The following is a 14,072-nucleotide window of genomic DNA, read 5'->3' as shown; positions in this document are numbered from 1 at the left end:
TAGGTTACGTCTTAACCCCCTGCACTACAAGGGAGGCCCTCACTCAGAATCTTTTAATATAGAACAAAAGGTAACCTGGAGATAAATCTATTTATTTATGAAATAAATCTTTAAAAATACAATTACATACTAGTATTTTATAGTTAAATATAAATTTCGTTCCTGTTTTTCCACAGCAGTTACCACTTCACTGGAAGTTCAATACTTGGTTTAAAAGTTTGCCTCTCCCCCAAGGGATATATATACTGTAAGGTTATTTTCATGTGAGTTTAAAAAGGAAAGTACAAATATTTCCCTTTGTGCTCACTAATTATGTAATCTAGGTTACTCTTAGGGTTTTGTAAGGAAGTGATTTGGAAATGACAGCTAGCTACTGCATGCTGTGAGCTAGAGGATACTGTCTATATTTGGATGAATTGAATTCAGACTGTAGATTTACAGACACTGAATATGTGATAGGATTGACAAAAGGAAAACTACCCGAGTATGTTTGAATAGTTCTATTTTTTAATAGTAAGTCTAACTGTAGTTATATCAGGCATATTGTCAACTTAAAATTTATGCCGGTTTAGTCAAAATGATTATTCTACTATCTCATCACATAGAATCCCACTGAGATAAATATTTAACTGGTATAGTGAAGTGCTAGAGCCAGGAGAACCTTCTAGATGATCAAATTCAGGGATTCTTAAACTGGGATCAGTGGCCTTCAAGGGGTCTGTAATCACAGCTATGTGCAATATTTGGGTAGGTATGTACTAATATATTAATTTTTAATTTTGGAGTGAAGGACACAGTTGTCAAGAGATTCTGAAATTGCTCCAAGTTAGCTGCCAATAACTAAGGCCACTGACTTTTTATTTCATGCCCTTAGTTATATGAGACCTTTATTTATATTTATATGAGGATGTAGAGACACACAGAAATGCATAACCTTTCCCAGAATCACATATCAAGCTGGTGGAAAAGCCAGGCACAGAAGATAGGCTTTTTTTTTTTTTAAATGGAAAGTACATTTTTTTTTAAAGATTTATTTATTTATTTATATAAGCACTGGGTACAGTCAGAAGCACGGGAGGGTGAGAGAATTCACCAGAGCCAGAGCGGGTAACAGAACAGGCAGACTAACGAAGTACACTGCTGAGGGGAGCAGTGGGCAGCAGGAGAGGTCTGCGCGCCATGTGGGACCCTCACTGGTGGCCGGGGATCGAACCAGCGCTGCAGAGGCTGTGGGCAGCCTCGCAGGCCAGCGCTCAACCGCTGCACCACCAGGGGAGGCCCAAGATAGGCTTTTTGATATCTTATTGCAAATCTAGACAGATTAAACAGAAGTACTAGAGTGATCGCTTTAATTTTTATTATTTTTTTATCATTGAAATTTTTTTCTTATTATTTTTAAACATTTATGAATAATGAGTTGATACTAGTCATTACATAAAAAGAACTGCTGAGCTGTATCTTTTCTTTTTTTAAATTTTTAAACATACTTGTTTATTTTTTCATGAAAATCAAATAAACATTCCATAAAATGTTCTTTTAAACATTTCATAAAAACATAAAATTCTAAAATTTAGTTTTCATTAGTGTATGAAAAGGAAAGTGACTATGGGGCAGATGGGTTATAGTGGGATTTGGTAGATCACGCCCTTTGGATGCCATTAGTGTCAAACATGCAGATGATAACTAACAAAATGAGGTCAGATGTTGAATATCTTGCTTATATTCTATGGAATATCCATATATTGAAAAATTCTTGAATATTTCCACTACCACGTGAATGCTTGGCATCATATAGATAGACACACATGAACATACGTTCCATGATGATCATGAAATCATAATGGGCTACCTGGATTGTGGTTTGCAGATTTAGTTAGATGAGGCAAAATTAACAGGGAGGTAAAGAAACACACTTCAGGATAATTTTGAGTGGATAATATGGCATAATTTGTATTTTAGTGGAAATAGTACAATAAATTGAATGCCTGAAATGTGTATAAAATGGTCTCCTGTTTAGTAAGCAAGCATGAATGAAGAGATCTTAAAATAGGTATCCAATTTATTTGGGCACAATTTCTAGAGATTGTGTAACTTACGTCAGAGCAAACTTTTATTTTTTTTTTTTGTTCTTTTATAGAGGCATGTTTTATTTATTTATTTGTTTGTTTGTTCGTTTGTTTCGTTTATACATGCACTGGGTACAGTCAGAAGCGCGGGAGGGTGAGAGAATTCACCAGAGCCAGAGCGGGGAGCAGAGCAGGCAGAAGGACTGAAGTACACTGCTGAGGGGAGCAGCGGGCAGCAGGAGAGGTCTGCGCGCCATGTGGGACCCTCCTCCGGTGGCCGGGGAGCAGCCGGGGATCGAACCAGCGCTGCAGAGGCTGCGGGCAGCTTCGCAACCCAGCACTCAACCGCTGCGCCACCGGGGAGGCCCCAGAGCAAACTTTTAGATGTAAATGTAAGGACGTATATCTATGCATAAACTTGGCATATAGAGAGCATTTAGTCAGTGAGGGCCACAGTTGTTTTTATTTCTAAGATGGAGATAGTAGGCAGGATATACACTTAGGGCTCAATGGTATTATCATTCATATTTTGGCTCTACCAATTTCTATTTATTTGAAATATTTCTGAATCAAATTTCATTGGAGGTCATAATACCTACCCTTATGGGGTATTACCATAAGGGTATTACCTACCCTAATGAGTTGAAGTATGAAGAGAAGGTTTTTTTTTTGCTTTCAAGATTTAATTTTAACTCTCAAAACAAAAACAGAACTGCTGAATTGATATTTTATGCAAATATAAAATGGTATATATTTCATAGTTTATCTTCTAATTAAAATACATAATAGTTAAGAGGTCACATCAAAAAGATAGACAACTACCACATGATCTCACTTACATGAGGAATCTAAAAAACGAACACAAGACTAAGTTCATAGATACAAATAATAGATTGGTAGTTGTCAGAGATGGGGTAGCGAATGGGTGAAACGTGTTAAGAAGGTCAAAATATACACTAAGAGTCAAACTACCACTTAAAAAATAAGTCATTGGATGTAATGTATAGCTTCTTTACTATAGTTGATTAAATGTGTTGCAGATTTGAAAGCTGCCGAGGGAGTAGATCTTAAAAATTCTCATCAAAAGAAAAATTTTTGTAACTGTGTATGGTGATATATGTTAACTAGATTTACCATGCAGATCATTTTGCATTATATACAAACCTGGAATCATTATGTTGTATACCTAAACCTGATATGTCAATCATATCTAAAAGAGGTCACATTAAAAATTCACTTTGTTTATTCATGTTGCTATAGTTTTTTATGTTCCAGCAATTTAAAACTTTTTAAGCTAGCTGGCATAATGAAGTGGTACTATTAGGCAGTAAAGCAGATCCTCCAAAATATAACTGATAATTAAATGATACCAATCAGAAACATCATCAAAGGGACTCATACACAAATCAATAAATTAGAAAAGAGATTTATATCAATGGACATCTGGGAAAAAAGGTTGCTATAAATCTTTTACCTTGGTGAGGTGTCACACTTCAACAAGCTGTTAATACGACTGACTATCCAACTAAAGAGACGCCCATATAAAGTTTTAGCCATAGCATCTCTAACATCAGTAGCTTTTTCTACAGTGTTGGGTCTTATAATTGTTTCTCCTCTAGTGACCACACAGTGGGAGGTGAGAGCTTCCTGTAGCTCATCTGCCTGAATGTAAAGCAAAGAAGCAGCTAAAAAAAGAAACAGAAATAAGCAGAAGCAGCATTAGAAGAAATGATGGCAAAGAGTTACTTACCTGAAAACAAAAAAAGTCTTAATTAACCTTCTTCAAATAACATGAAATAATTATGTGAAATATTTATAATGTAAAAATAAGCTTTCATTCAAGAGTAGTACTATGTTACCTTCTTGGTAATTTTTGTCTACTTACCTTGACTGGTGAAATGCTTGCTGCTGTGTACTGCAGTACATCCCAAACCAAAATGGCTGACCTAATGAAGCATCTGCACAGGTGAATGGCTATGTGATGCCAAACACAATTTTACTGAATTTATGATAAATAATTTAAAAAGGCAATTAACAGATTTGAAAAAATTTGTATACCTTGCTCATATACACATTTTCAAAATGTAGAAATTGGATGGTTACTGAGACTGCAGGGCTATAGCCAAACAGATGTATTTTAGGAACCTTCGGCAATTAGATACGATAATATACATAGAAAACCCTAAAAACTCCACTAAAAAACTAATTGAAATAATAAATCTGTATGGCAAAGTAGTAGGTTACAAAATCAATCCAAAAAATCAGTTGTGTTCCTATATGTAAATGAGATAAAGAAATTATGTAAATGAGCTAGAGAAAGAAATCAAAAAAGAAATGGAAATATAAACCCTGCTCATGGATCAAAAAAATTAACATTGTTAAAATGTCCACCTTACACAAGGCAAAATACAAATTCAATGCAATCCCTATCAAAGTTTCAATGGCATACTTTAAAGAAATAGAACAAACATTACCAAAATTCACATGGAACCACAAAAGACCCAAATAGCCAAAACTATCCTGACAGAAAGGAAGAAGAGTGGTATCACACACACAAATTTGAAATCACACTGTGAAGCTAATCAAAACAGTATGGATCTGGGGAAAAAAAAAAAAACATATACAGACCAATGGAATAGAACTGAGAGCCAAGAAATAAACCCACACTTAATGTGGACAGTTACTCTGACAAAGGAGTCAAGAGTAAACAATGGGGAACAGAAAGTCTCTTCAACAAATGCTGTTGGGAAAACTGGACAGGCTCCTGAAAAAGAATGAAACTAGACCATCATCTCATGCATACACAAAAATTAAGACCAAAAGCATTAAAGATTTGGAAATAAAACTTAAAGCCATAAAATACATAGAAGAAAACATAGGCAAAACATGACATTGTGGATTCATCTCCAATGACAAGAGAAACAAAGGAAAATATAAACAAATGGGAGTAAAAGCTAAAAACTTCTGCACAGTGAAAGTAACTATCATTAAAACAAAAAGACATTATAATGAATGAGAGTAAATATTTGCACATCATATATCTGACATGGGGCTGATATCCAAGATCTACAAAGAATTCCATACAAGTTAACAAAAAGAAGACAAAAGCCTAACCAAAAATTGGGTGGAATAGTGAAATAGACATTTATCAAAAGAACACATAGAGATGCCCCCAACAGGTACATGAAAAAGTGTTTGTCATCATCTACCATCAGGGGAATGCTAATCAAAACCACGATGAGATGCCATCTCACATTTGTGAGAATGATCCAAATCAAAAAGACCAGAAAGAACAAGTGTTGGTGAATATGTGGAGAAAAAAGAACCCTTGTGCATTGCTGGTGGGACTATAGACTGGTCCAGCCCCATGGAAAACTGTACAGAGGTTTCTCAATATATTAACCTATAATCTAGCAATTCTACTAGTAATTCCATATGATCCTGCAGTTCTACTCTTAGGTATCTATCTGAATAATGAAAAACACTAACTCAAAGGAATATAAGCACTCCTATGTTCACTGCTGCAATATTTACAATAGCTAAGTTATGGAAACAACCTAAGTGCCCAAGGGCAGAGGTGTGACTTAAGAAAATATAGTATATACATACAATGGAATATATCTCAGCTATTAAAAAAAGATGAAATTTTTCCATTTGTGATATGGATGAAACTGGATAGGGTTGTGCTTATTGAAATAAATAAGAAGAAAGACAAATACCGTACCATTTCAATCACTTGTGGAATATAAAGAAAACAAAGGAACAGATAAAACTAAACCCAAACAAACCCTTTAAGTCTGACTGCAGAACTGATACTACCAGATTGGGAGAATAAGAGGGGCGAGTGGGGAGCAAAGGGTTGGGAAGCAAAGGGTAGATTATGGTAGAGGATTATGGTGCTTTGGTGGTGGGCTTGGAATGGTATCTTTGGTTATGAAAGAACCAATAAGATATATATGTGTGAATAGGCACACATGCTGATATTAAAAGTCTTAAGTACATTTTAAAAACAAACTATGTCATTGAAGATATTAGTGGGAAACCTTAAATTATGGGAATATTCATCAAACTTGGCTAGTAAGAGAAGAGTTTATTTGAAGCAAATACCATGATATACATTTTGTCATGTAGAAAATGACTGCAAAACTAATTAACCCAGGATCAATGTATATAACAAAATCCTCCCACAATGAAATTAAACACACAGCTCTTCATTACTTATTAAGTGATATAAATACTAAATGTACAAGACAATAACCTGAACTTTTTTCAGGTCAGTTTACTAAATTTTAATTATATTTTCTGTGTTTTTCCAATGAAATGTAAATAGTTCCTAGTCATGAAAGTCTACTCTTTAGAAATGTTTTCTACAGTAATTAGTTAATTTGTAAGCATGAAGATCTTTTTAAACATTAAACTTGAAAAGAAGGTAATAACACTCACAGTTTTCCAGAGCTGTGTGATTAGAAATGTGGCTCTTGTCAATCTGGTATTCAGTTGCTACAGAAGAAAATTCAATGTTTCCCACATTCAGGATTGCAGCCAGGACACTGTATATACTACCAAGTTGCTGAAACACACCACAGAAATGTTAGCATCACTCTCCCCTGGAGTATATAGCAAGGCAGTGACTCTGGCTGGGTGCAGACTGGTAAGAATCTTTCACCTCCAGCACACCACGGTCATCTCACAGACTATGGTGCCAGATTAAGAGACATAAGTAGGCAAGGATCCAAGCAGACTTGGCCTCATTAGCTAACTAACTATTGTAATTTTAGAGGTAAGCATGATGGCTGTTACTCAGCAAGTGCTTAAAGATATTTTATTGATACAAATATGAATTAAAAAAAAACATTAAGGCATTCTCAGAGGAATGAAAACTATCTAATTCATTAGACCACAGACAAATCTATCCATGAGAAACTTAACTTCAGAACATAATGTGGTCATTTCTATCTGATCATTTTCCTTGAGAGCATTGTAAAATGAGTTTACATGTGTGGATAAAGGAAAATTAAGGAAGAAAAAAATCAAAAGAACCCAGCACCAAAATCAAAAGATGCACCCAATTTAAATATAGGCCTGAGAACTTTAAACTACAGCTTAGGGTTTATAGTCTTACTACATTTTTACCATAAAGTACTAAATAAGGCACAGTGAAGATATATTCAGAAACACACACACACACACAGAATTTCCATAGACTCCTTGACAAATGAGTCATTTCTTGGAGGTATTTTGTCAAGAAGCCTGGTAATTCTAGGTATCATTCCAACTATGTCCACAGTGCAGTGAGGTACAGGAAAGAGATAAAATCCTTCATTGTTTTCTTATGTTGTTACATTTATTCTAGCCCAGCTCCTGTACTTAATAAAAACGATTATCCCATCTATTTCAATATTCTAAATCAAGATAGATGTTGGATATGGAAAAAAAAAAACTTCAGGAATATTCATTCACATATAACATAACATACATTAATGTATATTAAATGAACAGACACATTAAAATAAATATATTTGTGGACTGAATGTGTGTGCCTACACACTGATTTATCCAATTCAGCCAGGCACTGGTCTAGTCATAGGGAATTCTACAGCAGGCAAGACTTGAGATCCTTGTTCCCTTGGATGTTTGTTTAGGCAGTGGGAAGACAGACATTCAGTAAATAAACAAATAGATAAGCATGTAAGAAAAAGACCATGAAAAAAATAAAATGAAGAGGTACAACAGAGAGTGACTGGGAAAGCTTTCTTAGCTTGGGAGGTGAGGATCATTTTCTGGATTTGTATATGGGTGATTCCTATGTGTCTTTTTACATTTTATAGGTTTTTAAATTAACAAACTTTATTTTTAAGCAGTTTTAGGTTCACAGCAAAATTTAGTGGCAAATACAGAGCTCCCATATAACCCTAGTCCTGGAAACACAAAGCCATCGCAAATATCAACATCTGACAGGAGTGTGGTACTCATGTTACAACTGATGAGCCTACACTGAAACATTATCACCCAAACATTATCATAGCTTACATCAGGGCTCACTCTTGGTGAAGTTGTTTAGAGGGTATAGCAAAGCAGAACAGTTACTGTACAGCATGACCTAAGAATGGACCAGCTCTACTGGGGGAGGCAGTACACTTCTTTTTAATTATAGTTATTGAGTGGCATTGATTTACAACACTGTATGATCCAAAGGTATGGAATTATAACTTATTTTATGCTTTTTTGAATGAAAAATTGAGGTTATCATCAAATGACTAAATGGGACTTATCTATCCATCCAATCTTGACCAAAAACAATTCTAAAAAATGAACTATTTTGCAGAAATTCAACAACTTGTGTGATGTTTCAAAGTATGTAACAATTTCTTTCAAAAATTTTATTGGATAATAACTGAAGTCACAACTGCAAACGCTGAATAAAATGAAATAGCTTGTGACTGCAGACCAGCATAAAAAGGTGAGCAAAATTAAGGCTGAAACAAAATACCACTGAGACATAAGATATATGACTTTGTGCAAAGAAAAACACATAAAATTCCTATCATGACATGATAAAAATTGCCTCTGAATGAGTTGAAACTAAAACTATTAATCATTTATTTTAAAACTTTGGCAGGAAAATGGCTTAGGAAATCATATGTTTTTAAAAGTTTTAGAGTTTTCTAATTCATGTTATTTTTAGAGGATATCTGACTTTGATTTGCCTGTCATTCCTTTGGATTGTGCTGAATCACAAATGTGCAAGTGAACCAGAAACCCTCAGAATATTTAAAGCAACACATACACTGTGGATGCTGTCAAGACCCAGCAGTGATAGAAAAGGAGAGACAGGAAGATTCTTTATTGAAAGCTTCCAGAAACTGTGCTGCAGTAGAAGGGGAAGGTGCATGCTGTGCTTAGAGGATGTGACAACCATGCTACTTAACTTGATACCAAAGTTGCTTCTTTCCAAAATGGAATAGAAACAGCTACTGACAAAGGACATGGCCAACTAAATCAGTGAAATCATATTAAATCAGGACTGGGCTAGAAAAGAACTAAACATCCAGTTGGTTTAATTCTGTTGTCTCCAGACTGGAGAGTGTGATAACTTTCTGAGTCTCTGTTTTTAGATGGGAATTAGCTTCTCCCTGGGAGAGTCACCTTAAACCTGTGAAAAGTCTCCACACAATATCTAGCAGTAGTGGGGGTGCTTTCAGAAACGGATGTTGTTTTCCTTTATCCTAAGCTGTATGTTTGGATGTCCAATAAACACTGAGTAAGTTTACGTTTGGAATATACCACTTTAAATAAATGAATTCTACTTGCCAGTAGATGGTAACAGTAGGACTGGCTTCATTTTAATGTTACTAAACATTGCTCTTCCATGCAAGAGAGAATAGCTAGCAAACATAAGTGAAACACTGCCTGTAATGAGCGGGACTTAGAAGTAAACAAACCAATTAAAAATGATTCCCTGTTTCCAAGATAGCAACTTCTGGGGGTGAGAATTAGTAAGATCAGCTTTTCTGATGACAAAAACAGGGAAAAGAACTACAGAGGCTCAGCCCCTGGTCAGATGCAGGAGCTACTTGCCTGTGTCCACCGTCCTTCCATTTTGGAGGGTGCCCTGAGATCCAACCAATCTCTCCTGTTTTCCCCTAACCAGATAACCAACAGAGCCAGACTGCAGTGCAAAGGAGCAGTTACTAATAACAACTGTCATCTAATGACCAATGATTGGAGAAAAAGGTCACTGCTACTTTTTTTTTATCATTTACTGTACCCCATATAAACTGACTTCTGCTTCAAGAGGTGGAATAACTCCAGAACTTACATCACCTTGTCTCCATAGAAACAAACTGTGGGAGGTATGAGGGAAAGGTTAGGGAGAGGCTAAGGAGGGGATCTGATTAAAGGGAGGAGTCCTTAGTCATTTGAATTTGAAATTCTGCAGAGGAAAGTGAGGAAGATGCACTCGGAACATGTCACATCCAGGAAGGAACTGGGGTGGAGGCAGAGTTAGGGTTAATGCCATGTTAGTCAGCAAGAGCAGAAAATTTTCTATTTTTACTCCTGATAAAGCTAACCTAGGATTAATACTGAACTGAAACACTCAGAGGAGTGTACATATCTCTCTCTCTGTGTGTGTGTGTGTGTGTGTGTGTAGTATTGTGTCTACAAGCAGGATTTTTATGAGCAGGGACATAAGTATGGAATACTGGACTGTGGATACCGGGCTGTTAACATCCACAAGCTGGTAAAAGGGATAGTGAGCTGGTGTGAATGGAGTGGGGTGAGATGGTGAAGGGAGAGAGGAACAAAAATTTTTTTAAAAAGACTGCTCTAGAAATTGACAAGCTGATCCTGAAATTCACATAGAAATTGAAGGGACTAACATAATCTTGGAATAGAACAAAGTTGGAGAGTTCAAAGTTATTACAAAGTGACAGTAATCAAGAGAGTGTGATACTGGCATAAAGATAGACATATAGATTAATAGAATAGAATTAAGAGATCAGAAACAGTGTTTATATTTGTGGTCAATTGATTTTCAAGAAAGATGCCATTCAATGGGTAAATAATAGCCTTTCAAAAAATGGTGGTGGTACAAGTGAATATTTGCAGGCAAAAGACCACAGACTCCAATCTGATTCTAGATAAAAATTAAGTCAATGTGGAACAAAGACCTGAATGTCAGAGTTAAAGCTATAGAAGTCCTGGAAGAAAACTTAGGCATAAATTTTGGTGAATTGACTGTGGAATAGGGGCAACCAGAAGGGGCAGGGAGGGGCAAGGAGAGAGATGAGAACAAAGCAGGGAGGGGCCACAGGGCCTGGGGGGTGGACAATGGGTTCTTTGGTTGCAGGTGCACTGTGGCAACAATGCCTAAAGGGGGGTCCAACACTTTCAATATAGAAACAATGATTGAAACCAACATTAACTCAATTATATATATATCTATTTAAAGATTTATTTATTTATACATACAAGAAATGGGGTACAGGCCAGAGGTGTGGGGGTGATTAAGTCACAGCACTATGAAGCTATCTACAGCCACTGCAGGACGAGTTCAATAAAATATATTTTAAAAAGAAAGACAATTATAAGGATTTTCATGCAAAAAAATACTCTCACTTGGAAAGGAATTAAAAAAAATCTTAGTGACTTTGAATTATATAATGCTATCTTATACGTGATATCAAAATACCCAGCAACAAAAGACTATGTAAATATTACATTAGAATTAATTTAATAAAAATTAAAAACTTTTCTGCATCAAAGAACACGATCAAGAAAGCAAAAAGACAACAAATGGTAGAAAAAAATGCAAATGATGTATCTGACAGGGAACTGGTACCTAGAATAAAAAGAATTTTTACAACTCAATAACAAAGGAAAATCTAATTAAAAACCAGAGAAAGGATCTGAATAGATATTTCCCCAAAGAAGATGTGTAAATTACCACAAGTACCTTAAAAGGTTTAGCATCATAACCCACAAGGAAAATGCAAATCAAAACCACAATGAGTCACTACTTTCATCCACTAAGATCACTATAACAAAAAAGAAAAATAGGAAGTGTTGGGAAGGATGTAGAGAAATTGGAACCTATATAAACTATTGTCTAGCACGTAAGATGTCCTGGCTGCTTTGGAAAACAGTGTGGCAGTTCCTCTAAAGGGTAAACATAGAATTACCCTATTACTCAGTAATCTATTCCTAGGAATAGGCCAAAGAAATAAAAACATATGATCATACAAACCCTTGTACACAAATGTTCACAGCAGCATTATTCACAATGGCCAAAAAATGGAAAAAACCTAAACATCTATCAACTGTCAAATGGATAAGATAAATATCCATAAAATGAATTAATAGTCAATGATAAAAAGAAATAAAGTACTGATACACACTACAACATGGATAAACCTTGAAAATATTATGCATAGTGAGAGAAGTCAGTCACCAAGGACCACATCACTTTGTATGAAATGTCTAGAATAAACAAATCTATACAGATAGAAATAGGATGGGAATGAGGAAAAATTGCTAATCACTAGACTGTTTCATTTTTTTTTTTTTTATAGAGGCATGTTTTTATTTATTTATTATTTTATTTGCTTGTTTTTGTTTATACATGCACTGGGTACAGTCAGAAGCACGGGAGGGTGAGAGAATTCACCAGAGCCAGAGCGGGGAGCAGAGCAGGCAGAAGGACCGAAGTACACTGCTGAGGGGAGCAGCGGGCGGCAGGAGAGGTCTGCGCGCCATGTGGGACCCTCCTCTAGTGGCCGGGGAGCAGCCGGGGATCGAACCGGCGCCGCAGAGGCCGCGGGCAGCTTCGCAACCCAGCGCTCAACCGCTGCGCCACCGGGGAGGCCCTAGACTGTTTCATTTTGAGGTGAAACATTCAGGACATGAAATATTCTAAAAGTGTATGGTGGGCATCCCTGGTGGCCTAGGGGTTAAGTCTCAGTGCTGTCACCACTACAACTTAAGTTTGATCCCTGGCTAAGGAATTAATCCACACATGGCACAGCAGACCTCTCTTGTCTCGTGTGCTGCTCCCCTCAGCAGTTTATTTTAGCAAATCTGCCTGTTCTGCTTCCCACTCTGTCTCTGGTGAGTCCTCTCATCCCCCAGCACCTCTGCCCTATATCCCAGTTCTTTTATGGCCAAACAAAAGGGTTATAGTGATGGATATATCCCTCCGAGAACATATTAGAAGTCACTGAAATGTACATACTAATGGCTGACATGTATGCTATGTGAATTACATGTTAATAAGGTTGTTATGAAGGAAAACTGCAGTTTTCTTTGTAAGATAGTCACATTTAGGCATTTATGCAAAATTATATATAAGTGAGAGATTCCAGTTCAAATAAAAGATTAAGAATAAAACTAAACTCAATTATATATCATCTATAAGTCAAATAATTATAGTTATTTCTTAAGTTCATTTCAATAATTAAAAGCATAATTCACATAAAACACTTAGCACAATGTCTGGCATATATTAATCACTCAATAAATCCTCTTACCTTTAGTGATGACAAAAAGACACTTCATATAGAGGTTTAAATATTTTTCACACTTACCTCCATTGTAAAACCTATGACCTTGAAACATTGCTCAATTAATTCATACTGGGATTTATAAAAACTATTATTCATCATGTCCTGTACTGTTCTGAGGTGGTCATTTTGTAGGTATCTGAAAAAAAATATGAAAGGATGGGTAAACATGTAAAGTTAAGTGAAAAATAAACATTATTTACAAACGTACAACCAGTTGGGTTACCTGGGAGGCTTATTTTCAGGCAATTTATAATGGGCTAGTTTCTTCTTTTCTGCTAAACCAGCATAGATATAGTAAAAAATATGAAAATTCTTTTCTCCACTGAAAGATACAAGACATTTTCAGTAAGGTAGTTAGTAATATTTATTAATTGTTAAAATTACTCAGCAATCTAATTATTAGAACAACAACAGCTGTATCAATGTGGGCTTGCCCAAATACTAGATTTTGGCTTTCTATGGCTATCAATACTGTCATTATTTTCAAGAACTACTGTCATTAAATTAAGGACACTGTTCAGCACTATATGTGAATCATTCAACACCAATTTATGAGTGAGTACCAGGCACTGTTCTGGGCATTGCCCATGGGAGCAGACAGAAAAATAAGCAAATAAAAAATATATATAACATTCCAGATGGTATAAGTGCTATATTATCTCAAGTAACCCATGCAGTTTGCTCATTTTACATGTAAGGAAACTGAGGCTTAAGGGTTACTGATCTCCCTTCAGATCATAGAACTGAAGGCTAAACTGATTCAAACCAGGGCTGTTTGACTCCAAAATCCATGTCTTTAGGCAGCTTGTTAATGAGGAATCTATTTCTTGTGAGTCTCAAAATCAAGAACTCTGCATATATATATGTATGTATGTATGTATGTATGTATGTATGTATGTATGTATGTATAAACACCAAATTCCAATTCCAATCTTTGGAATAA

At 35.8% G+C, this 14,072-nt stretch overlaps 1 protein-coding gene across 4 annotated transcripts in view; it reads right to left on the bottom strand.

Moving 5' to 3' along the window:
- The window catches only part of MYO3A (myosin IIIA), a 135,386-nt gene that overhangs the window by 55,199 nt on the left and 66,115 nt on the right, over positions 1–14,072 (bottom strand). For all 4 annotated transcript variants that reach the window (XM_054695178.1, XM_054695176.1, XM_037510732.2 and 1 more), the window contains 4 exons: positions 13,353–13,451; positions 13,151–13,265; positions 6,510–6,636; positions 3,541–3,751 (listed from right to left, as the gene is read on the bottom strand). In XM_054695178.1, the coding sequence (XP_054551153.1) occupies positions 3,541–3,751; positions 6,510–6,636; positions 13,151–13,265; positions 13,353–13,451 (552 nt within the window). The remainder of the gene's footprint in view (positions 1–3,540; positions 3,752–6,509; positions 6,637–13,150; positions 13,266–13,352; positions 13,452–14,072) is intronic.

Source organism: Talpa occidentalis, unplaced genomic scaffold, assembly GCF_014898055.3.
Source record: "Talpa occidentalis isolate TD23 unplaced genomic scaffold, MPIMG_talOcc4v2.1 talOcc4.14, whole genome shotgun sequence".
NCBI lineage: Eukaryota > Metazoa > Chordata > Mammalia > Eulipotyphla > Talpidae > Talpa > Talpa occidentalis.
This window is presented reverse-complemented; position numbering and strand designations above follow the sequence as displayed.